This window comes from Pongo pygmaeus, chromosome 3 (genome assembly GCF_028885625.2).
Source record: "Pongo pygmaeus isolate AG05252 chromosome 3, NHGRI_mPonPyg2-v2.0_pri, whole genome shotgun sequence".
In the NCBI taxonomy this organism is placed as follows: Eukaryota; Metazoa; Chordata; class Mammalia; order Primates; family Hominidae; genus Pongo; species Pongo pygmaeus.
In genome coordinates this window covers 163,714,177-163,740,477 of record NC_072376.2, presented here as the reverse complement: position 1 = coordinate 163,740,477, position 26,301 = coordinate 163,714,177, and the positions used below count along the sequence as shown (strand labels likewise).

Genomic DNA, 26,301 nt, shown 5'->3' with positions numbered 1-26,301 from the left:
ACATTGAATCAGAATGCCTAGATACAATTGAAGTGAGCTTGAGGAAGTTCTGGGAGTGGTGTGAAGCAGAGGAAGTTCTGGGAGTGGTGTGAAGCAGAGGGAAGTATTGTATTGTATTGTATTGTATTGTGTATTGTATTGTATTGTATTTATTGTATTGTATTTCAAGACAGGGTCTTGCTTTGTCACCCAGGCTGGAATGCAGTAGTGCAGTCTTGGCACATTGCAACCTCTGCCCTCTAGGCTCAAGTGATCCTTGAGCTGGGACCTAGCTGGGACCACAGGCACACACAACCATGCCTGGCCACTTTGTTGTATTTTCAGTAGAGACAGGGCCTTGCGATGTTTCACAGGCTAATCTTGAACTCCTGAGCTCAAGCAGTCCTCCTGTCTTGGCCTTCCAAAGTGTTGGGATTACTGGCGTGAGCCACTGCACCTGGCCAAAAATGGCAATTCTTTTTTTTTTTTTTGAGACGGAGTTTCATTTTCTTACCCAGGATGGAGTACAATGGTAGTTGATCAGTGGGAGCCCCTTCAAGCTGGCTTCGTTGTCCTTGTGACATAACCTATTATTCCTTGTATATATCCTATCATTCCTTGCCTTCTACAAAGCATAACTAGATGTTTCAAACTCATTTTGTGCTTTTCTTCCACAGATCTCGAATCAGCCATTTCTTTCTTTTAGTGGAGTTTAGTATTTAGAAACCAAGATCTGGACACCAAGTGTTAAGATGCTGCTGCTTCTGTGTCCTCTTAGTGGACAGAGCTAGAGGCGGTGTGTGTGTTTGTGTGTGTGTATGTTTGTATATAAAAGTCTATAAAAATATATACTGTCATTCACATATTATTTCCATCCTTTATTGGAACCATGAATTCATATAGATATGAATTCTACAATTCTCAGTTTTCTCTTTTCCTTGAATTTCCTCCTCACACTGGCTCCAATAACTTTCTCTGGGCCAACACAACCTCCAGCCTGATGCAGATGCTTTCCTTGATGTGTTTCTAATCACTTTTGGACTGAAAGATTCAACAATCTTTGGGAAAGAGGGCCCTTATTCTCTTTAAAGCACAGTGTTTTTGTATTTGGGGCATAATGGGAAAATAGCTGATAATAGTTGTGATACAAGATTACAGATTCTCAGAGGTCTAGGCTTCTAACCCTGATTACATTTATTGCTGCAATTTAGTCCTTTAGTAGTGATTTGATAACTGAATAAGGATAATTTTCATGGTAATGGAGGTTTAAAGCTAAATTTGGAATGTAGCTGTTTCTGTGTTTTTCCTATATTAAGAAAATGCTTTTACTTATAACTTTGTGTTGACACTTGGTGTTGAGTAGAAGGAATTGTGAACCTTATTTAGGGAGTCAGAATTTACTTTTCTCTTGCTTCTTCAGCTCATGGATAGAAAGATTGCTCTGGCATGATAATTGAGCTTGTAGCTGAGGTTTATATATGAAAGGATTTAGTTGTTAATTGTTAGATTTTAATGTTATCCAAATAGTAATGGACATAAAAATACGTTATAATGCCTTTATTGACTGGTATAATGACATTCTTTTTATTTAAATCTTCATATCTAAAAGCAGATAATTCCTATAGATGGTTATTTTTCTTTTATAGGCAGTAGATCATCTAATGCAAAATTGCCCTCAGTTCCAACAGTTGATTCAGTTTCACAAGATCCGGTTTCAAATATGAGGTATTTAAGCTACTAACTTGAATATTGTGATTTATACCTTTTGATGACTTTTTAAGCTATCTAGGTTTATTTTACTTCATTTCATTTCATTTCTTTCTTTCAACATATATGACATTTAGAGCCTTGGGAACATTTTAGAAGTTCATTTTCTTTTGAAAGATTTTAAGTTGTACAAGTCATTTCATGATGTACAAGTCACTTCATGAGAAGTGACTATTTGTGGTAAAAAATAATTGCTGCATGCATAACAAATATTTACATAAGCTTATGACTTATGTTTCAAATGATTGCAAATTGAAAGTGTGGAATTTGTTGTTTCTCCTCTATCAAATGCTGATATAGGCCAGGCGTGGTGGCTCACGCCTGTAATCCCAACACTTTGAGAGGCTGAGGCAGGCGGATTACTTGAAGTCAGGAGTTCAAGACCAGCCTGGCCAACATGGTGAAAACCCATCTCTACTAAAAATATTTTAAAAAATTAGCTAGGTGTGGTGGTGCACACCTGTAGTCCCAGCTACTCGGGATGCTGAGGCAGGAGAATCACTTGAACCCGGGAGGCAGAGGTTGCAGTGAGCCGAGATCTCACCACTGCACTCCAACCTGGGAGACAGAGTGAGACTCCATCTCAAAAAAAAAAAAAAAATGCTGATATAAGTGATAGCCAGTCAGCCAAAGCCACAATGATACTGAATTGTAGATAGATTTTTATTGTCACTTACCTTGTTTAATTGGATTTCAGAGTTTACTTTCGAATGCTTTGAGTGTATTTTCCACCACTGGAGACTTAGTGGCTAGAGGGTCCTTGATTTTCTTTACCACAATGGGAAGTCCATTAGACACTACAAATGTAGGTACTTGAGTGCTTCGAGTATAGCTAGTATTTGTGATACTATTCAGGGATAACAAGTTCTATGAGTTGTGTAGAAGAAAATAGTATTTAGAGCAGTGCCTGTGAGGAGATGGTTACTCACAGCAAAAATTTATATATGTTTGTGTTGATGGTTTCAGTAGCAACTGCTTTCTTGGTAGTACGAATAGGAAGTACTCCTAGTGTGAATAGTAGATAACTAGTGGCGCTTTATGTATATGTTAAATTTATAAGTTAGAAACTAAAGCTGTGGATATCTGTGAATTTTCTGAAATGCTGGGGACCTTAAAAAAAAACCCTCATTAACTGTATCTGTGTGTGTATATATGAATACATGTATATATAATCACAAATATATATTAATATATTTTTATATATTTGTAGGCACATTTACAACTATCTCAGTTTATTAATAAATATAACTATCAACCAAATGATAGTTTTGTTATAATGTGCCTATAAAGTATATTATTTTCAGGAGAAAAATCATTCACATTGCATTAGAAAGGAATTATTGACTTCAATAAAAAAGAACTGCTTTTTATAATTTATAAGCACTCAACATCTGTTGAATCTGTACTATATGCTATAACTGTGAATTTTAAAATGAAGTCATGGTTCTTGAACTCAGTGTGCTTGAGTTCTTGAACTCAGTGGTTTAGTGGTAAATAGAAAAATTTGTTGAAGACTTGATGAGAGTTTATTTAGATTATAATGGGCCTAAAAACAAACTGCTCTTAACTGGCCAGGTGAGACTTCTAGTAAGTACTGATGCTTGGAGTGGTTGTTAACCAGGTTGTTTGTTGGAGATTGTAGGGGCAAGATAGATCAGGATAAAAACGAATATTTTTGGCAGAAGGACTGCTATGCATAGCAGTAATGTCTCTTTAGGTGATTTTTAATTTTTTAAAATAATTATATATATATATGGAAATACATCTTTATTTTCAAAACTAGAAAATTGATACAATCTGTTGAATAGTTCAAGTAACTTAATGTCTTTTCATTAGTATTACAGAGAGGCTTGAACACGCTTTGGAAAAGGCAGCTCCTCTCCTTCGTGAGATTTTTGTGGATTTTGCACCTTTTCTTTCTCGGACACTTTTGGGTAGCCATGGACAAGAACTGCTTATAGAAGGAACAAGTAAGTGGTTTTTCTTTATTTTATTTGTATGTATTTATATTTCAGGATTAAAAACTTAACATGGATAATGAAATAACATGGAGTTTCATTGTTTAAGTGTTGTCAGCCTTTCACTAGGTTTCTCATAGTCTATCTTTTGAAGAATGTGTCACATGTCTATTATGTTGTAATCTTCAAGATTTTTATCAGTGATTTGGATGAAGCATAGAATTATGTGTTGAACCAAAGAACTAAGACTTTTTTTTTTGATACATTAAAATTAACTTTGAGAGCAAAGAATTGGAGAGACTAGTGTCACAGGATTTTACTTGAACTTAGATCCATATGAACAACAAGGTATTGCCATACAGATAAGGAATGCATCGTTATTAGTAGAATTCTGTTTTACAAATAGAGATAACAGCATTTTACTCTATACTGCTTACATCATTCATAGATTCCTGGGTCTCTTCTAGGTAGTGTACTTTGAGATTGTCAAACTAGAGAGCATGCTGAGGTAGGTTGCTGAGGGGATTGGAAACCATGCTATTTATGGATTGGATGAGGAATAATGAATGGGTCCTTCCCTTCCCTTCCCTTCCCTTCCCTCCCCTCCCCTCCCCTCCCCTCCCCTCCCCTCCCCTCCCCTCCCCTCCCCTCCCCTCCCCTCCCCTTCCCTTCCCCCTTCCTTTCCTTCCCTTCTCCTTTCCTTCTCCTTCTCCCTTCCTTTCCTTTCCTTCTCCCTTCCTTTCCTTTCCTTCTCCCTTCCTTTCCTTTCCTTCTACTTTCCTTTCCTTTCTTTTCCTTTCCTTCTCCTTTCCTTTCCTTTCCTTCTCCTTTCCTTTTCTTTCCTTCTCCTTTCCTTTCCTTCTCCCTTCCTTCCCTTTCCTTCTCCCTTCTTTGCCTTTCCTTCTCCCTTCCTTTCCTTTCCTTCTCCCTTCCTCCCTTCCTTCCTTCCTTCCTTTTTTTTTTCTTTTTGCGCATGGAGCATTGCCATGTAGTGAGTGCCTTCGAATATTAGAGAGAGTGACTTAACCAAGTGAAAGTAGATTTACCGTAAATTTCCTCAGAAAGCAGATGGCAGTTCAATAGAGGATAATTTCTTAAATAATGAGTTTAAGAGTTTATCAGACTTACTTCAAAATACCAATCTTCATCTTCGTACCTAGGATTTATTTTTTATTTTATTTTGTTTTTGAAGAGACAGAGCCTTGCTTTGTTGTGTAGGCTGGAGTGCAGTGTACTGGCAAGATTGAACCCTACCTTGGCCTTCTGAGTTGCTGGGATTACAGGTGTGAGCCACTGCACCTGACCTCATAACTTGGATTTTTTAAGGTGAAGCTACAGGGCTTTTTATAAATGATGATATAGAATTAATTTTTGCATCCAAAAGTGCTTGGATTAGGTGGTTGCTAAATCTGGCTTTTTTTGGGCCCGTGATTGATGGTTTAAGATAATATACTTGTATTCTCCTCAAACTGAAAAATCATGGGAATGACACTCCCATCTGTATTCCAGTGTCTTTAAGTATCAATTGGCAGCTTTAGTTATTGTAATCTTTTGTTGGCTAACAGTAGCTAGGAGATGGCCTAAGGAATTTTTTAAAAACTTGTGAAAAAGCATCTCTCTTGTAGCAATAAGGATATAATGGAAATGCAAGGTTATAGGTAGGCTAATAGTTTAAAATATCTATATTTGAGTATTAACTGTGCAATATGAGCACTTCGTTTGACCCTTACAATATCAGTAGGTACGTATGAAGCTTTAGTTAGGAATTTCATCTCTTCTATAGATGTAAATGGAGTTGGTGATGAGCGATATTATTTTCATGCAGTCAAAAAGTAACAATGAATTTATTTGAAAAAGAAAGTTCAGATTTTAGAAGTACTTAAGTTTGGAGTAGCAATTTCCTTAGATCTATTGAAGGATATAATTTATTTAGCTATGAACTATTTGATGAAGTAATGAATGACTTTTACTTATGAAGTAATATAATATGAAAAAAATTGAATTTTAAAAATTGAAGAGTCTATATTTCAGGGCTTTTCCCTAATTTATGTTTCAGATATGAAACTTTTTTTTTAAAGTGGTGTAACAACTTATGAACTATGTTTAATTTTATTACAGTGAGTAAGATGTATGTATTAAATACAGCCTCTCAGTATTGCAAGACATTGTTGCTTATTGGTCTTTGAATTTTATAACAGATAACAAGATAGGATCATATTAAATACCCAGAAGCATTAGCAATGGACACTTACGTATCCCTGAACAAAATTTAATTTAGAATGATTTTTTACCAATAAATTTTGGTAAAATTGTAAGAAGGAAGACGGTGTGCTATTGCTCATGTATAAACTTGAGCAGTGCCTATTCATTGATGATGTTCATAAAAATAGCAAACAAATCTAAGAGTTCTTATGTAACTTATGTATTTTATGTTGTGAGGAATGTTTTGGATTGTGGTTTCATGTACTGTAAAACAGAAAGGATTTAAAAAGAGGTGATTGTGCCATAGTACGGTATAAGCAGCATAATACTGTACAAAAAGCATTAATATAAAAGGCAGGAGACTTTGGTTTTCATTCTGTCCTTGCCAGTGACTAGCTGTGTGACCAAACATTACAAAGCTTCTTAATTTTTAAAAAATATGCTTGTGAGTTTTTTAGTATTAAAAATATTTTAATGAAAATTTCAAATTTTCACAAAAGTAGGAAGTACAGTATCTATGAACTTATTACCAGCTATCCAAACCATATTCATTTTTCCATAATTATTTGATATCTCTACTTCCCTTTATTTTGCTTCAATATTTAAAACTATCTTAGATGTCATGTCATTCAACCCTTGAATACTTAATAGCATATAAAAAAAGACATTTTCTTACATAATCACAATGCTGTTATTACACCTCATAATAGTAAACAATCGTTTCTTAATGTCATCTAATACCCAGCTCATATTTATCTTTAAGAAATATATATGTGTATATAGACATATATATATTTGTATGTGTATATATGTATATGTGTGTATGTATATATATGTGTGTGTGTGTGTGTGTGTATATATTTTGTTTCTGTTTTTTGTTTGTTTGTTTTTTGTGTTTTTTTTTTGAGACAGAGTCTCACCGTGCCACCCAGGCTGGAGTGCAGTGGTGCGATCTTGGCTCACTGCAACCTCTGCCTCTCGAGTTCAAGCAATTCTTGTGCCTCAGTCTCCCTAGTAGCTGCAACTATAGGCATGTGCCACCAAGCTGGCTAAATTTTGTATATTTTGTAGAGATGGGGTTTCGCCACATTGCCCAGGGTGGTCTCAAACTCCTAAGCCCAAGCAATCCTCTGGCCTTGCCTCCCAAAGTGCTGGGATTACAGGCCTGAGCCACCGTGTCTGGCCATATGCCCTGTATATTTTGAAAACTTGAAGTTAAGGCTAAAAGTTAAATTAGATGTAATATTTCATATTACATCATGCCTGGAATCACCTATAGCCTGATTGTCTCAATTGTAATGATGTTAATTAACCCTTTTTTTCAAGTAGTTATAACCCTTTGTAAGGATTAATTTTTCTAAAGAGATTTTCCAAAGAACAAAGAGAACACAAGCTTGAAAATTTTAAATTGTGTCTTACAATTATTATATGTGAGTTCACTGGATCCTTTTTATAAATATGATTAATTATAGTCTTAGTGATCTTATTTTTTCTGTATCTTGAAACATTTTGCTATTTCACTATTACACATCAGCTATTCTTTACTATGCTGTGGACTAAAATTAAAAAAAAAACAACCCACGAATGCTAGAATTGCACCTGGAGTGATGGTGCAATAGGAAAAGAAATAATTAGTCTTGTTTATTAGCCTCTGTCGTTGTATTGCTTTACCCAAAGTTTTGCATTGTGGTTTTTTTGTTTTTTTTTTTTGAGACAGAGTCTCACTCCTACACCCAGACTGGAGTGCAATGGTGTGATCATGGCTCATTGCAGCCTTGTCTTCCTGGGCTCAGGTGATCCTCCCACCTTAGCCTCTCAAGTAGTTGGGACTACAGGCGCATGTCACCATGCTCGTCTAATTTTTTTTTTTAATTTTATTTATTTATTTATAGAGATGGGTTTTGCTGCATTGCCCAGGCTGTTCTTGAACTTCTGGCTTCAAGTGATCCACCCGCCTCGGCCTCCCAAGATGTTGGGATTACAGGCATGAGCCACTGCACTCTGCCTGCATTGTGTTTTAAGAAAGTATAAACTTGCAGTCTCAATGGGGCAAAAAATTTTTTGGGGTAGGCAAAAAATATCTTAGCTATTACAATGGTTTGTGACCCTCCAAAGGGTCACAGTATCTCTGTACAGTATATGAGCATGTTATTTAGCAGGAAGGACTTCACTGTGCTTAATTTGTGTGATAACTTGAGACAAGAACCTGGGCCATCCCATTTTTCTAAAAAGACGTGTGACAGTGTTCTTCTGTCTTGTGGGATGATTATGTACCATAGTTTACTTGATACAGTTTCTAAGTAGATAAATGCTAAAGGCAGTTGTGCATACAATGATGACTAGAAGGAAAAGTTTATACGGAAATAAAAAATTCAGTGGATTGATTGTTCTAAATGTTTGCAAATCTGTACAAGAAAATATTTTGCAAGTCTCAAGCAAAGAAGATGTCTGTCCTCTCTTTAACAAGATTTTTAGTCATCCAATTTTTCCAAAATGTTGGATTTGATGATATAAATTCAGGAAGGAAAACCAGAATTTATGATAAGCTGGAGCCTATTAAACATGTATTTGAAATTTCGACTTAGTATTTTCAAGATGGATGTGTTTCAGATTCATCATGAGCATTTAGTTTTATCTAAAAGATAATGCTCATTTGGAGTATATGTATATACCTTCAAAACCAGGAAAATATGGAGTAAAACTTCTTGAGTTTATTATCCTTAAATTCTTACTAAAGTTTCTCATAATGTTTATTGCCATCCTATTTTAAAAAATAAATTATTTAAGGTGACTTAAATATAAAAAACAAAAGGGTTCTTGTATTCCAGATAGTAAATAGTCATGACTATTTTTTCATGGTATACTTGAGGATTTAGGTAGATCGATGGGTTTAGATGGCACTGGCTTACTGTCTGGTAAGTCATTTAATCCTTTCACTGAAGTGATGTATCTGGGTGAGTCTCCACTGAAGAAATTACAGTGGTCTTTGATCATAAAATTCCAGATTAGTGGAGGTATAAAACTAAAACTCTTGGCTTGGTATCCCGAGTTTGTCCTTTTGAAAAGACTAACATTTTCTATCTTTGAAAAGCCAACCAAAAAATAATCAAACCAAACCCTATTATTCTACTATTCTACTGAGAGTTTTAGAGAGGTCAGATTGTGAGCTGGTTCAAATCTGTAAGCTTGCTGTACTTCATTTCTTTTGATTGAGACAGTAATAGGGTGTGTGTGTTTGTGGGTGTATAAAATGAAAATGATAGTTCTGGCAGTAACTTACAACTTGACTTTAAGGTTTTAGGGCCTTCCTTTGGATAGTTCTTAGAATATGACTAAATCTGAAGAGAGATCTACAGGTTTATTATTTGTTTTTTTGCACATGTGATGAGTGTCATCCATTGGCAAAAATTTTAGGTCAAAAATAGAAGTGATGTAAGTTCTACATTTTGATGTTAAGTTCCTTATTGGGGCTATCCTCTATTTCTTTGCTCCCAATGTTTACAGTACCAGTGTCCTTTAGACAGGGAACTTAAGGTCTGTTATCAGGTCTCTCTTGTTTTCTGAAGCCCTTAGTCATTCGAATTGAACATACTTTCCACCCTGCCCCTGCAATACGTCTACCATCACTGTCCTCCACATTAATTGTTCAAACTGAACTATGAAATGTTATTTGATCTTTTACTAGCTTTGTCAGTGAATATATTTTTTCCTGAATATTCATATCCAACTAGAAAGTAGCTATGAACCTTCTTCTGGTTTGTTAGCCTTTATTATTGGAAAATAAGACTGAAATAAATAAATAGAAATGTGTATGTGTAAAATTTTTCTTAAGAATATATAGGTATATGGGCCAGGCATGGTGACTCACGCCTGTAATCCCAGCACTTTGGGAGGCCAAGGCGGGCGAATCACCTGAGGTCAGGAGTTCAAGACCAGCCTGGCCAACATGGTGAAACTCCGTCTCTGCTAAAACTACAGAAATTAACTGAGTGTGATGGTGAGCGCCTGTAATTCCAGCTGAGGCAGGAGAATTGCTTGAACCTGGGAGGTGGAGGTTGTGGTGAGCTGAGATCATGCCATCGCACTCTAGCCTGGGTGACAGAGTGAGACAACGTCTCAAAAAAAAAAAAAAAATATATATATATGTATATGTATGAAATATGATAAGTGTGGTAAGAGGGACAAAGGAGCACCTATAAATCTCCCTAATTTTGGATAGCTCAAAGTCTTTTTTAAAATTACTATTTTTCATTATCTGAATAGATATATAATAAAAGGGCCCATCAGGGCCCAATGGCAGGAATTCTAGTTTCTCTCGAATAAAGCAATAAGGATTGATGACCTAATAATAGGAAGATCTGAATTTACTTTCTGGAAATAATGGGTTTTGAAGTTGGAGCAAAACTGAACTTCTTTTATTATCTGGGTTAAATTTAAGGAAAAATGGCGAGGTTTCAGACCAGCAGAGGGCTACACCTGCAGTAAGAGATGGAGTATTGCTTGCCTTTTCTTTTGGCCTTGACAGCATTAGCCTGAAGAGCCATGTTCATCTTAGCCCTACAGAAATCACACTGTAGTTAATAATTTGCTTCCTAATACAATATAGAGACATTCTATAGCTAATTTTCTTGCCAGTGCTGACACTGTTACCATCATTTCTATGTTACATATTTTTTCAGACATTGAGAAAAATGGTTCTAACATTTTTTAAAAAATGAAGGGGGTGAACAGTTCTTTTAACTTGAATGCTATTTATAAAGCTAAAAAATGCCAACATGCGCTATCATTAGGTTGGAAGCATTAGTATTTAAACAGGGAAGGAGAAAGAACTAAAGAATAAAAAGATAAAGGGAATGGATAGGGTACCTGGAAGAGTTTTCTTCGGGAGAAAAAAGAAGGTAATAGGATGTTTAAGAGCCATCAGGAATTATTTTAGATGTTATACCCTGGAACCTAAGCCTGTGTTTGCTTAGAAAAATGTAGAATAAAAAAACTGTAATTTTTTTGATTATTAGTAATGCAATTTAATAATTTAGTCCCTTTAATTATTGGCATTGCTTTTTAAAGATACTAATTATAAAATGTTCTTTGAATGAACTACTTTATATTTTATTGGTAATTAAAACCAAAGACTTCTTTAAATAGGTATTAATTATATAAAATATCCATTCTAAAGATATTTTTGGTGAACCAAAATGAAACATAAAAGTAAATGAATTAATTTATAAGAAATCAAGAATATATAACAGACAACAGCTTGCATTTCTGTTAAGGTTTAGTGTGAGGTCAGAGGTCAAGGTACTAATAAGAGTGTTTGGGATGTCTGCTGCCATGAAACAAAATGGAAACTTGATTGATAGCTAGAGGGTTGAAGGGAGAGAGTGTGGTGGAGAAAGCAAAGGTCAGGGAGCCATTTCCCTTCTCTGCATGTGTAACGATCAACTCTCTCCAAAACAAAATGTAGATAATATTGATCAATATGGCATATGTTGTGCACATTTCTATGAGTATTGTGAAATGTCATTATATATGAAGTTGTAATAAATGTTTTAGTATTTTGAAAGCTGAAATGAAATACTTTACAAAAAATGGTGGTAGTTTTGAAACCAGCTTTAAACTAACTATAGTGTACCTTATTTAATCATGTGATTAAATGTGCACTATTAATAGTTTGAAAAAATAATTTGAAGAAACAGTTTGGATGAAATTGTAATATATCCTCATTTGTTTTCTTTATAACTTCTTTTTTAAAATTCTCTTCAAAATAGGTCTGGTTTGCATGAAGTCTAGTAGTTCAGTTGTGGAATTGGTTATGCTACTGTGTTCTCAGGTGAGTGGCAAGAATAAATGTTGAATTAAAAGTAGATTATCACATGAATTTGTTTTCATGGGGGATTTTATATTTGCATTACTGAAATTTTTGGTATAATAAAATTGTGAGTTTGCTGTTTTAAAATAATTTTATTTGTATCGCAAAAGGATTACTTCTTATTTTTGATACTTGCAGATAATTTTGAAGCAAGCATGAGAGGAAGTGAGACACAAAAGTTTTTAGAGTCACTTTAAAAATGTCCAGATCAAATGATCTTGATAATTTCTTTGCTGTATATATTAAGGTTATAAAAACAGATTTATTTCTATATCTTGTGGAGTGCCACGCTGACTCCACTGGGAATTATGGATTTACTTCCCTTTTGTGCAGAGGTTATAAAATGAGCGATAAATGATTTTGAATCCTTGTCATTGGTAATTATTTTTGACATGCACAGTAGATTTGGGAAAACATTAACAAAAATGTGGCAGCTATCATAATAAGATGTAGAAAATAAATTCCTAAGAGCAAAATTACTTTAGGTGTTCCAAAACCTTGTACCTCATGTGGTAAACTTTAATGATTTTTTTTAAAAAACTTATATAAAAATCATGTATCCTGTGAGGTTTTCTTTTCTGTTTTGCAATTAAACAGATGAATGTTTTTATTGAGAGTTTTCTTTGTAGTCTTTTAAAGTGATATCTTGCTGGTAGTAAATTCCCCCACTTAAAACTTTAAAATAGCCTTTTTTAATAGGAAAGGTATTGGTCTAGAGGTCAAGGGTTTTGACCCATTTCAAAACCTTTGACCTTCATTTACAACTCTCATGGTTTACTTGCCTAACGAATAAGGATAATGCAAAATTAATGTTTCTTTGCATCGATTTATTTGTTTTAGTGCCTATATGCCAAATTTATTTAGACTGTGCTGATGGACATTTCATGAATATAAATTAAAGAATCATAGAAGGTGTGAAAAATCAATACTATGCGTTGTCAATAAGGTGCAATAAGAACAATTACTTCTAGAGATTACACCTAATGGATTTTTGTAATGAACTTGTGAGAAGTAGTCACTTAGTAGGTTTATGATTCTTAGATTTAGTGAGAATCATGTTTCTATAATTTAATCATCTCATTTAGAAAACTCCATTTCTTCAAAAGCTGACTAGATAAAATTTCTCATTAAGCCATTTGATTAGAAATAATTGTTTCTTTCTTGGATAGAAATTGCCATATAGCATTCTTATATCTACATGAAATTGCCCTCACTTTAAAAGAGCACTCACTTATGGTTTTGGATGTTTCCTTACAAGAATATAAATTTATTGTTCATGTTGATATAATTGTTTCATAGGTGAATTTTCACAATGAAGTTTTACTTTCTAGTTTAGAAGAATTGAATGTATTTTTGGTACATGGAAGCTATTTCCAATATAGTATATTGCATATTTTAATGTTAGGAGCTGCAAAGATAAAGAATGACATGTTTTAATACACCTATTTATCATGTATGTCACAGTACTGTTTAATACTAATGCAATCAAATGGGATATGAAGATCATGTAGTAGAGTAAGTTTCAAAAGTCAGAAATTGTCAAGGTTTTTGTTTGAATAAAATACATTGTTGGGTATTTGAAGTCCTTAACATTTTTTGTGAGTTCTTCAAAAGTTCCATGGCATCTCTACAAGATGTAGCACAGTGTGAAAAATGATGTGAAAAATGAAGCTAGAATTGGCTCCAGATGTATACAGATTGTTCCGGGGTGATAATTACATTTTTCACTTTGAATTTTCCTAATTCAAAGAGGTCAACTTGGCAATCACAAAAGTGATTTATTTTGTTAAGAAGTGAACTGTCTTTTTCTACATGAAAGCTTAAGAGATATGAAATTGAATTTCAAGTCGACATTTTACAGATCCTGGGTGGGGATGGCTTGAGTTTGATTGATATTTTTTTTTTGGTCTGAGATAGGGTGGGAAGCAAAAGCTACCATCTTGCTAAAATTTTAATTAATTTTTTAAGAGGAGATGGAGAGGACTGAGTGCCAAAGATCGAAAGATCAGGTCAAAAACTACTTTTTAATCACATAAATAATGGGATATGCTTATGAACTTAACATCTGCAAATTTAATTTAGAACTTTACAAATTAGTTGGTGTTAATTTCATGACAGTCAGCCATGCTCTGATTATTTTTCTTGAATCCATTCAAAACTTATATTCTTTTTGTGTTATTTTTAATAAGGTGTTTACCTGCATTTTATTGTAAAAGAGAATTTAGAGCCTAAATTTAAGAAATGAAGAAAGGATCACATTTGGTTAGCTGACAATAAAACCAAACAGATCACTATATATTTGTTTTGACTAAGATTGTCGTTTTCAATGTCCACTCATTCACCAATAGTTGATTAGGCACCATTTCATATTTTAGTCTATTTAAATGTTAATATTGTTTAGGCAAAATGTTATTAATTAGAGTTGGAAACCTCTCATAATACTCAGCATTATATTTTTGAGTATAATTAATATATGAGGTTTGTAAAAATAGATTTATTCGTCTGTTGAATCCCATGTAGAATAATTCAAGAATGACTGAAGTTCCAAAGATCAATTTAAATCCTCCTTATTTCTTAAAATAAGACTGCTTACATTCTTCAGGAAACCATATGTTCTCTGTTGCAAATACACAAAAATTGAACAAGTTCTCAACTGTGTTTCAGGTGGTTTTTCACAAGCATGCAACTTATTTGTGTGCCAAATTTGTTGTATATGTGTATAAACCTGTTTTAAATATATATGAATTTAAAGAAAATGTTAAATAAATGTTTCAAGTGATATTACTCCAGCATTATATAAAGTGTTTGTATCTTGTTCATTTGACATTAATATCATTTTTGAAAGACTTGACGTTGCATTCAAGGCCACTTTATAAAAGCGTTGCGTTGCTTGTCCTAATTCAGTCTGACATACATTCCAATAACACTACCTCCCTTCTTGGGTTTAAAGCTAAATTTATGACTGTGCATTGTGAAGTGCATCATTTAAAAATGGTTTCAACCCAAAACATCTAATAAATAAATAATGTGTATGGCTACTCAGTAGTAGACTTTGTAGACTAGAAATCATTCCATCGGATACTCAACAGTCCACTATCGGAGAGGGCTGTCAGATAAATCTTGTGGTAGCTGCATTCTTGCCCTGTAAATCACATATTATTGTCTGAGCCTTCTGCCAGGTCATCTATTCTTTTCCCATTTATCAGAAATGCATACAGTATATAGAAAAACTAGAAGCACCATGTAGTCTGGACTGGCATCCTGTCTGAGTAATTAATTAGCAGCAAAAGTTAATTTAAAATACTATTTGTCTCATTATTCTTTAAAAAATTTTTCAACAAACTATGTAGATTGTTGCTGTTTTGGGAAATATTTTCTTTACATGAAGGTAATGATACAAGATTTGGTCATTTTTGACTTGTGTTTCTTTCTGTACCCCTGAATTATTAATTTTAAAATTATAATAGTTTATAATAAGAATGAGATAGTTCTTATGATTATTTTATGTCAGTTTTATGTTTGAAATTTTTTTCCTGAATCTTTAGTAAAATGTTTCTTTATTTTTTGTTCTTTCTTTTCTCTAATCCCAAGTTTCTTCTCCATTTTGAGTTTATTTTTTCTGAATATATGATATTAATATTCTTTTTTATAGTTATGATTTGATAGATGAGTATTTTCAGTATGAGAAGATTATTAAAACACCTCTCTTCCACCACCCCCAAAAAGGGCAAACCAGCTCTATACATGGCACAAGGTGTCCTTTACCATTAGGTCTCTCTTAATGCCTGAACCTCATTTCTTACCACTTATTCTCAAGCCATGCTGAACTATTTAAAGATACCCAAATATGCCATTATATTTTTGTGTCTTGGTACATGCTTTTTCTTTCCCTAAACTGCCCCTCTTTCTAACTTGGTGACTTTTGTTAGCTGCTGCTTATCATTCAGAGCTCAGCTTGATTATCTGTTTCTCCGAGGATCATATCTATAGTTGGTATCTTTTTGTCTTAATCTTAGCACCCATTATAGAATTTACCACAAATTGTAAGTATAAATATGCTAATTGGTTTACTTGTTTACTGTTAGTATCCCTCTTTGTTTTCTAGATGCTATGAAGGTAACAGCTATTTCTGCTTTGTCCATTAAAGTATTTCTGGTACCTAGCACATTATGGCTTAGTGAATATTTATGGAAAAAATGAATCAGTTAGCTAGCTCCTAGATAAATTACAATCTCTTCTGGAAAGATTTCCTTTACTCCTCTCTTCCCTACAACTCTATGCCTAAATGAGGTATTGTGCAGAACACTCACCCATACTTAATTTCATTCTATATTTAAGTTGCCTGTTGTTTTCCTTTCTCTTCCATGTAGACCGCAAATTTCTTGAAGACAAGCACTGTGTTTTTTTTTTCTATTGTATCCCCAGCATCCAGTATAGTACTGTTCAACCATATAAATGTTTATATACTTGTATAATTGACAGATCAATGGTAACATGGATCATAAGTCACCATATTTTGGACTTCGCCTTTTGGTCTTTTTCATTAGGAAATACCTCCATACTTTCCTATATTAATTAGTTTTTATATTAAATCTTCATTTTCATTAAGACAACTAATTTTATCATTACCAAATAGTGTAGTTGTGTTCATTTATGAGCAGGGCCTTTGGTTTTTCATTTTCTTGTGACTTAATCAGATTCACCTCATTTTTTTAAGACAGGGTCTTGCTCTGTTGCCCAGGCTGGAGTTCGGTGGTGCAGTCATGGTCCACTGCATTTGACCTCCCAGCCTCAAGTGATCCTCCTGCTTCAGCCTCCCAAGTAGCTGGGACTACAGGCACATGCCAGCATACACGGCTAATTTTTTGATTTTTTTGTAGAGATAGGGTCTCCTTATGTTTGTCAGCCTGGACCTCTTTCTTTTTTTTTTTTTTGTTTGAGACGGAGTTTCGCTCTTGTCGCCCAGGCTGGAGTGCAATGGCGTGGTCTTGGCTCACTGCAACCTCCGCCTCCTGGGTTCAAGCTATTCTCCTGCCTCAGCCACCTGAGTAGCTGGGATTACAGATGCCCACCACCATGCCTGGCTAATTTTGTATTTTTAGTAGAGACGGGGTTTCACCATGTTGGCCAGGCTGGTCTTGAACTCCTGACCTCAGGTGATTTGCCCGCCTTGGCCTCCCAAAGTGCTGGGATTACAGGCCTGAGCCACTGTGCCCGGCCCCTAGCCTAGACCCCTTTTTTAAAAAAAACACTTTGGCCCAGGTGGGAGGATTGCTTGAGGCCAGGAGTTCGATACCAGCCTGGGCAACGTAGCAAGACCCTATCTGTACCAAAAAGAAAAACATTTAACCGAACTTGGTAGCATGTACCTGTAGACCGAGCTACTCTGGATGCTGAAGCAGGAGGATCGCTTGAGCCCAAAGATTCGAGGTTACAGTGAGCTAGGGTCGCACTGGTGCACTCCAGTCTGGGTGACAGAGGAAGACCCTGTCTCAAAAATAAATAAATAAATAAAAACCCGCAACTTTATTGAGGTATAATTTATATACACTAAATACCCACACATTTTAAGTGTACTGTTCAGTGAATTTTGACATATACCCAACCATTTTAATCCTCAAATTTCCCTGTGCCTCTTTTCAATCAATCCCCACCTCTGTCACCTCAAGTTGTCAGTGATTTGATTTCTATTACTGTGGATTAGTTTTACTTACTGCTGAACTTAATATAAATAGAAATTTCTTTTTTTTTTTTCTTGAGGCAGAGTCTTGCTGTCGCCTAGGCTGGAGTGCAGTGGCACGATCTTGGCTCACTGCAGGCTCCGCGCCCTGGGGTTCACGCCATTCTCTTGCCTCAGCCTCCCGCGTAGCTGGGACTACAGGCGCCCGCCACCTTGCCCGGCTAATTTTTTGTATTTTTAGTAGAAACGGGGTTTCACCGTGTTAGCCAGGATGGTCTCGATCTCCTGACCTCGTAATCCGCCCGCCTCGGCCTCCCAAAGTGCTGGGATTACAGGCGTGAGCCACCGCACCCAGCCAGAAATATATTTCTTGTAAGTGGAGTGGTTAGCTATTCATAGTGTGCTGTGTTTAGGGTACACTTCAACCTTTTTTTTTTTTTTTTTTTTTTTTAACTAAAACTTACTATGCGGTATTAAGAAAATGATGTATTTATTTCAAAGAAATGATTGAGGTAATGAAATAAAGGATTATTTTTTGCCAACCAAAAAAATAGAAATGTTGACTATGAGTTGCTTAATCAAAATAGAAATAAGCCTTTTTTTTTTTTTTTTTTTTGAGACGGAGCCTTGCTCTGTCACCCAGGCTGGAGTTCAGTGGCGCGATCTCGGCTCACTGCAACCTCCACCTCCTGGGTTCATGCCATTCTCCTGCCTCAGCCTCCCAAGCAGCTGGGACTACAGGCGCCCACCACCACGCCCGGCTAATTCTTTTGTATTTTTAGTAGAGACGGGGTTTCACCGTGTTAGCCAGGATGGTCTCGATCTCCTGACCTCGTGATCGGCCCGCCTCGGCCTCCCAAAGTGCTGGGATTACAGGCATGAGCCACCGCGCCCGGCCAAGCCTTCTTAACTTCATTATGCATTTATTTCACCTATAAGGAAATCCTATGATACGAAGTTTTGTATAGCAGTTTGAGGAGGCCATTATTCTGTACATTTAGAATTTTCAGTTTTATGGTCAATCAGGCTCAGTTCAAATGCTGTCTTTTCTACAGAGCTTTGTGTGAATATATCTGCCTTGCCCAAGTCCTTTTCTTTATGTCTGCTTCTGGTATTATTTATTCATTTATTTAGCAAACATGTATCATATGCTTTTAAGACAAGCCCCTTCCTTTAAGGAAACTATCATCTATTATTCCTTAAGCAATAGAAGAGACAATTAGTGAGAGAGACAAATAATTGTAATATAAGATAATAATTTTAAACGGACATTAACAATTTTCCTTGGTTGAAATTGTGGTAGCCATGTGCTTGTTTGATCAACTCTCACTATCTGACTTTTTCAATACAGCAAATTCCACAGTGAGTACCTTGTGATAATAATAGTAGATGTTCTGCCCAGTGTGGTGGTTTGCAGCTGTAATCCCCGCTACTGGGGCTGAAGCATAGAATTGCCTGAGACCAGCCTGGGCAACAACATGAGCAGACCCAGTCTCAAAAGAAATTGTTCCATGAAAAAAGTATACAGTGTTAAATAAGTTTGGAAAATGTTCGTTTTAGTACATTTTAATTTCAATTTCAAAAAGGAATTTTTAATTCCTTCTCGATGTGTTTGTAACTTATCCTTAGAATGTACTTATAAAAAATTAGTGGATATAAATTGATTGTCCCTGAGCTTTGTTATTGTTACTACCTATGACCTTTTGATTGCAGATGGAATGAGAATCAATAAGGTAGGCTTCTAATACACTCATATCGTTTTGCTTTAGAGCTGCTGTGAATGCTTTATTCTTATAATGTACAAAGCCCAAGAAAGTAGGTATTCTTTGCTGAAATGCTCAGAATTCATTTTGTGCTCAGTAAAAACAGTTGCCTTTAAAAGAAGGAACTATAGAGTTGTGAGGACTGGATAGGAAGTCTATGGTAGTTGGAGAGGTTAGGTGAAGATTCAAGCTATATAAATTGGTCATGAAAAACTTAGATGCATGAACAATTTTAAAGTATTTAAAATCAGCTCAATAACTGTACTTTATGCTGATATGCAAATATTTATGCTTTATTGATTCAAAATTTTATAACAACTTTCTATTATAGGTGGAAACATTTGTCTTGAAACAATAGCAAAAACATTAATACAAAATAAATTGGAGTAAAGTACTTTATTTTTCTTTTCAAAAATAAAATAGGTTGATGGGTTGGTGAGCATTAATTGATCTTTATTTGAGTTTCCATAATATTGATTTAAAGTGCTGTTACAACCAAAGAAAAACATAATTTAACTTTAGATTCAGGATTTGACCTGAAATACAGGCGTCCTATGGATTCACCAGCACACTAGGATTTAGAAAACACAACCTTTGAGGTAAATTTTGTGGAACTGGCAGTACACCCTGTGGCTTGGCAGTCTAGTCAGAAGGATGATACCATGCTGACTATATAACTAGATCTTTGAACATTATTCTCAAGGGTGGTAAATGCAAAACAAAGTAATATCAACTGGCACTTAATTCTGCAAGTTCCCTGCTGATTGGGGTATTCAGTGAAATGGAACTCTTCCTGACAGGAAGTCAGCCTGTGAGTGTGGAGACATCTGAAAATAAAATGTGTTTTAATTTGGCACCCTACTGTTTTACAACTAGTCTTTTAAATTTGGGATTAAGAAGAGAGTTAGGAAAAGGGAGAAATACACAAATGGGAATATTCTGAGCATAACATTTTTCTTTGGTTTTAATGACATTGTGCACATGTACCCTAGAACTTGAAGTATAAAAAAAAAAAAGAATACAGATCAGTGTCTCTGTTTCTCAGCTATCATTGCTTGCTTTTACTTAGTACTTTTTTTCCTATTCTAATCAATCTACTGAAGTTAAGGAATTACAGAAAGGCTAGGTTAAAAGTGTAAATTTTGAGATTACCTTTGTTTAATACCAAACTCTCTGATAACTTTTAGAAGTTTTAGCTATATTCTCATACTATACAGTTTTTGATAAATAGTATATAATTTAATGGATTTTAGTCAGAGTAGTCAGAGTTAATATTAGGCATTCCAGCTTCTCAGGATCCAGATTTAAATCTTGCTGTATGTTTATGGTATTTGCAGTGTTTAACTTAGTGCTGCAATAAAATTATTATTTAGTACTTTACATACCTTGACATAATAGGACATAGTATAATTTAGGAGGGAATGATTATTATATGAGTAATTGAACAAACATTCCATCTATTGTACATTTTTTAGTCAGGCACCTATTTTTATTCAAGCTGTTACTTTATAATATGAAAATTCAGAAGTATATATACAGTTTTAGCAAAATTTGAGGTTTGAACTTTGATTTAGGCCTGAATAAAAGAATCATAATCTTGCTGCAATTTATTTGCTTTTCTAGTACTGAATTCCTCAGCTGTTTGAGGTCAGCTATGTACAGGTGGCTCTTGTCTCTGTCATGGGTCATAAAAGGAAGAAGGAAAAAGATGCCTTAGGTGGGTTTTTAAGAAAAGGCTGAGGCCAGGAAAATACTGTGATGATAGATTTTGAATATATATATATTTTTTTGAGACAGAGTCTCACTCTGTCACCCAGTCTACAGTGCAGTGGCGCAATCTCGGCTCACTGCAATCTCTGCCTCCCAGGTTCAAGTGATTCTCCTGCCTCAGCCTTCCGAGTAGCTGGGATTACAGGCACATGCCACCATGTCTGACACATTGTTGTCTTTTAGCGGAGATGGGGTTTCACCATGTTGGCCAGGCAGGTCTCGAACTCTTAACCTCAGGTGATCCACTGGCCTCAGCCTCCCAATGTGCTGGGATTACAGGCGTGAGCCACTGTGCCTGACCTAGATTTTGAATTTTCTTTTTTTTTTGGAGATGAAGTCTTACTCTGTTGCCCAGGCTGGAGTGCAATGGCATGATCTCTGCTCACTGCAACCTCTGCCTCCCAGGTTCAAGCGATTCTCTGGCTTCAGCTTCCCAAGTAGCTGGGATTAACAGACACCTGCCATCATGCCCGGCTAATTTTTGTATTTTTGTAGAAACGGGGTTTCACCATGTTGGCCAGGATGTTCTTGAACTCCTGACCTCAGGTGATTTGCCCGTCTCTTAGATTTTGAATTTTAATAAATGTTTTTTATTCTATTACTTATTTACTGTGTAACCTTGGCAAATTACTTTCCTTTCTTGAGTCTCAGTTTCTTATTAAGTGAAATGGGTATATTAAGATCTTATTAGCGCCAAGCATGGTAGCTCATGCCTGTAATACCAGCACTTTGGGAGGAGGAGGTGGATAGATCACCACAGGCAGGAGTTTGAGACCAGCCTGGCCAACATGGCGAAACCCCATCTCTACTAAAAATAGCAAAAAAAAAAAAAAAAAAAAAAATTAGCCGGGTGTGGTAGTGTGTGCCTGTAGTCCCAGCCACTTGGGAGGCTGGGGCATGAGAATTGCTTGAACCTGAGAGACGGAGGTTGCAGTGAGCCAAGACCGTGCCACTGAGCTCCAGCCTGGGTGACAGAATGAGACTCTGTCTCAAAACAACAACAAAAAGATTTAATCAGACACTGTTGGTGGGAATCTAAATTAGTACAACCATTATGTAGAATGGTTTAGAGGTTCCTCAAAAAACTAAAAATAGAGCTACCATATGATCCAGCAATCTGACTGCTGGGTATATATCCAAAAGAAAGGAAATCAGCATATCAAAGAGATATTTGCACTTCCGTGTTTGTTGCAGCACTGTTCACAATAGGCAAAATTTGGAAGCAACAGTTGAACTCATAGAGATAGTAGAGAAGGATGGTTACCAGAGGCTGGGAAAGGTAGTGGGAGGATGGAAGAGAGGTGGGGATGGTTAATGGTATAAAGAAAATAATAGTATTTGATAGCACAAGAGTTGTGACTATAGTCAATAATAATTCAATTGTACATTTTTACAACAATGAAAAAAGTATAATTAGATTGTTTGTAACGCAAAGGATAAATGCTTGAGGAGATGGATACCCCATTTTACAGGATGTGATTATTATGCATTGCATGCGTGTATCAAAACATCTCATGTACCCCATAAATATATACTCCTATGTACCCAGAAAGATTAAAAAGAAAAAACGAAGTATTGAGATAGAAGATGCTAGGAAGTTTTTAGCTAGTAAAAGGTGGTAAACAAAATTAAACGTATCATATCCTTTGTTATAAATTTAATGTTTAAATTAATATTTCTATATCTCGTGTTAAAAATTACATTTTTACAATCCACATATAATTCTAACACTACTTTCTCGAAACAATTTTAAAAAAGGATCTTATTAGGCAGTGCATGTAAAACTATGCAGTACTGTTTACAGAGCAAAGTAGGTTGTAAATTAAAGTTATTGAATTCTGAATCAGTGTTTTTTTTTTTTTTGAGATGGAGTCTCTCTGTGTCATCCAGGCTGGAGTGCAATGGCGCGATCTTGGCTCACTGCAGCCTCCGCCTGCTGGGTTCAAGTGATCTTCCCACCTCCGCCTCCCCAGTAGCTGGGATTACAGGCGCCCACCATCATGCCTGGTGACTTTTTTTATTTTTGTAAAGACAGGGTTTCACCATGTTGGCCAGGCTGGTCTTGAACTCTCTACCTCAGGTGATTAGCTCACCTTTGCCTCCCAAAGTGCTGGGATTACAGGCGTGAGCCACCACACCTGGCCAAATCTGAGTATTTTTTAACAGCACGCAAAATCCTCTTCATTTATTCAGTATTTCCAATGTAATTGCCCAATAGGTTCTTCTTGCCTGCTGCCAAGGTAGAGCCAATTTATGAATACTGGGGAATTGCAATAGGGAAAAAGTTTAATACACATACAGCTGGCTAAATGGAAGACTGTGTAGTTTTATTAGTACTCAGATCAGCCTCCCTAAAAATTTGGAGACTAGGGTTTTTTAAACATATTTTTTTTGGTCAGGGTGCTGCTGATAGTTTGGAGATAAAATCGTAGGATGGTGGAAAATGGTCCTCTTTTGCTGAGTCCACTTCTGGGTGAGGGCTACAGGACCCTTGAGTCATGAATCGTGAGTCTGGCTGGAGTGATTTGGTCATCAGAAATACAAAAGTCTAGGCCAGGAGCAGTGGCTCATGCCTGTAATCCCAGCACTTTGGGAGGCTGAGCTGGGTGGATCATCTGAGGTCAGGAGTTCGAGACCAGCCTGGACAACATGGCAAAACCCCGTCTCTACTAAAAGTGCAAAAATTAGCTGGGCGTGGTGGCGGGTGCCTGTAGTCCCAGCTGCTTGGGAGGCTGAGGCAGGAAAATAGCTTGAACCCAGGAGGCGGAACTTGTGATGAGCTGAGATCATGCCACTGCACTCCAGCCCAGGCGACTCCATCTCAAAAAAAAAAAAAAAAAAAAAAAAAAGAAATGCAAAATGCAAAAGTCTGAAAAGACATCTCAAAAGGTGGCCAACCTTAGGGTCTACAACAGTGATGTTATTTACGGGAGTAATTAGGGAAGTGGCAAATCTTGTGACCTCTGGAACAATGGCTGATAACTATGCCTACATCTTAGCAGAATTCAGGCGCTTCTCATCCTCCTAACCTGGTGGAGCTAGAAGAGGTCTCATAGATTAGCCATTTCTGGCCTTCATTTCCATGTAGACAAGGCTAATGGATAACATTCACTTTTTCAATAGGCTCCCAAAGATGATTCCGTGGTTTTTATGTGCTAGCTATTAATGACTGCCCTTTCTGGGATACTAAACAAAGTGTACCAAAATACAAGTAACACTGATGTCGTGTTACTTGTATTACTACTCTAATTATTTTTAAGTGCCCCTTTTGTCAACTTTAGTGCTTTTTATTTATACTATGTTACTTTCAACGTACCTCCTGTTTTACCTTAGTGGAGAAATACTTTTATAGTAGTTAATCTAGTTCAGTGATAATCCACCTTTTTTTTCTGGTCAAGTACATTATTATCATTAACAGTTGTTCATTATGATGATTCCTGAGTCCTAGTAGAATTTGAAACCTCCTTTGCAAAATTATAACTAAGGAAATTATGACAGTGAAATATATCAGACCTAACCAACTCCATCTTGCTTTTAACCTCCAAACTGTCCTTGTTCACTCCTAGGCGTAGGCCAAACTAGCCTTGACAAAGAATTTCATTTATAGTTTAAATAGCCCTTCCCAAAAGCTAGACTGTTCTTGTAAAATGAATGAAAGGCCACCAGCCACCAAGTTAGGATGAGAGGGGCTGGAATTCTAAATATTACCAGACATTTTTCCAGAGGTCATAAGATTGCAACTTCTCCAAATACTCTCGAAAATAACATCACTACTGTGAACCTATGATTGGCCTTTAAGATGTCTTTTCAGGTTTTTGCATTTCTGACAACCAGATGGCCCCACCTGGACTTGCCAACCAGTTCTGTCCCCACGCCCCCTCCCCGAACTAACTCAGCATAAGAGGACACTTTGACTCCCTATGATTTCATCCCCAATCCAAACAATCAGCAATCCTGACTAACTGGCCTCCTCCCCACCAAATTATCCTGAAAAACGAACCCCCGGGTTTTGGGGAGACTGACTTGAGTGATAATAAAACTCTGATCTCACGCACAGCAGGCTCTGCGTGAATGATTTATTTCTCTATTGCAATTTCCCTGTCATGATAAATCGGCTCTGACTAGGCAACGGTCAAGGTGAGCCCATTGGGTGGTTACAAATTGGGGAGAAATAAAAGGAAATATCATTTTCAAAAGCCCTCTGTAAAGAATCAGATTCTGGCTAATAGTGTAGATCTTAAATGTTCTCACTGATATGACTCCGATGAGTGGAGGAACACCAGCGTTCTTGGTCCTCATGCCAGTTTAGATAAAACGACACTGACACACGTGGAGTGGTTTTAAGGAGCAGAGAGTTTAATAGGCAAGATAGAAAGGGGAAAGAAAGAAGGAAGAAGCTCCCTTGTACAGGGACAGAGGGAGCGGGGCTCCAAAGCCGAGAGAGGGAACCCCAAATGCGGTGGATACCAGTCAGGTATATGTAGAGGCTGGAGGAGGTGGTGTCTGATTTGCATAGGGCTCAGGGGATTGGTTTGACCAGGCATGTCATTCACGTAGGGCGAAAAGGCTGGGCCTCCCACTCTAGTCTTTTAATATGCAAATACAGGGCACCATGATGTTCTACACACATGGGGATATGTGGGGGCAGCTGTGTTGCCAGGAACATGTGGGGCAAGGGCAAAAAGGCAGTGGTAATCACCAAGTTTTGGTGGACCCAGTTTCAAATGGCCTGAATTTGCATATCAAAGGTTGCCATCAGGCTCAAAGGGACAGGACTTTTACAAGAAACGTTTCTGAAGCAGCTTTAAAAATGAAAACTTCCCGAGGACCCCTTTTCCTCTATCTGCCTAAAATAATTTCTTAATAACTCCTACAGCATCACCACAAAGTGATAAGTGTATGAGGTTATAGATATGTTAATTAGCTTGATTTAATTATTTTACAATGTATGCACGTATCAAATCACCTTGTATATATAAATATGTACAATTTCTTTTTGTCAGTTATACCTTAATAAAACTTGGGCAGAGAGTGGGAATAAAAGAATTAGATTCTGGTCCAATTTATTCCTGAATTAGTGAAATGCCCTTTTTCCTTCCTCCTGATTTTATCTCTGAGTACATACTAGCAAATTTACTTTCCTAGCAGTGTCTTTATATTTTCTTTCCAGGAGAAGCTGTAGTTGTTTACTGTTTTGTCAAATTCAAACTTCTCTGCCTTATTTTCAAGGCCTCTTAATAGCTGTTTTATTTTCGTTTATACTTATTTTCATGCTGACTTATAAATAGTATCCATATATGAGACATATGTGTT

At 36.2% G+C, this 26,301-nt stretch overlaps 1 protein-coding gene across 3 annotated transcripts in view; it reads left to right on the top strand.

Moving 5' to 3' along the window:
- The window catches only part of LRBA (LPS responsive beige-like anchor protein), a 764,782-nt gene that overhangs the window by 217,036 nt on the left and 521,445 nt on the right, over window positions 1-26,301 (top strand). For all 3 annotated transcript variants that reach the window (XM_054484859.2, XM_054484861.2, XM_054484860.2), the window contains exons 32-34: window positions 1,626-1,704; window positions 3,583-3,716; window positions 11,675-11,736. In XM_054484859.2, coding sequence (XP_054340834.1) covers window positions 1,626-1,704; window positions 3,583-3,716; window positions 11,675-11,736 — 275 coding nt within the window. The remainder of the gene's footprint in view (window positions 1-1,625; window positions 1,705-3,582; window positions 3,717-11,674; window positions 11,737-26,301) is intronic.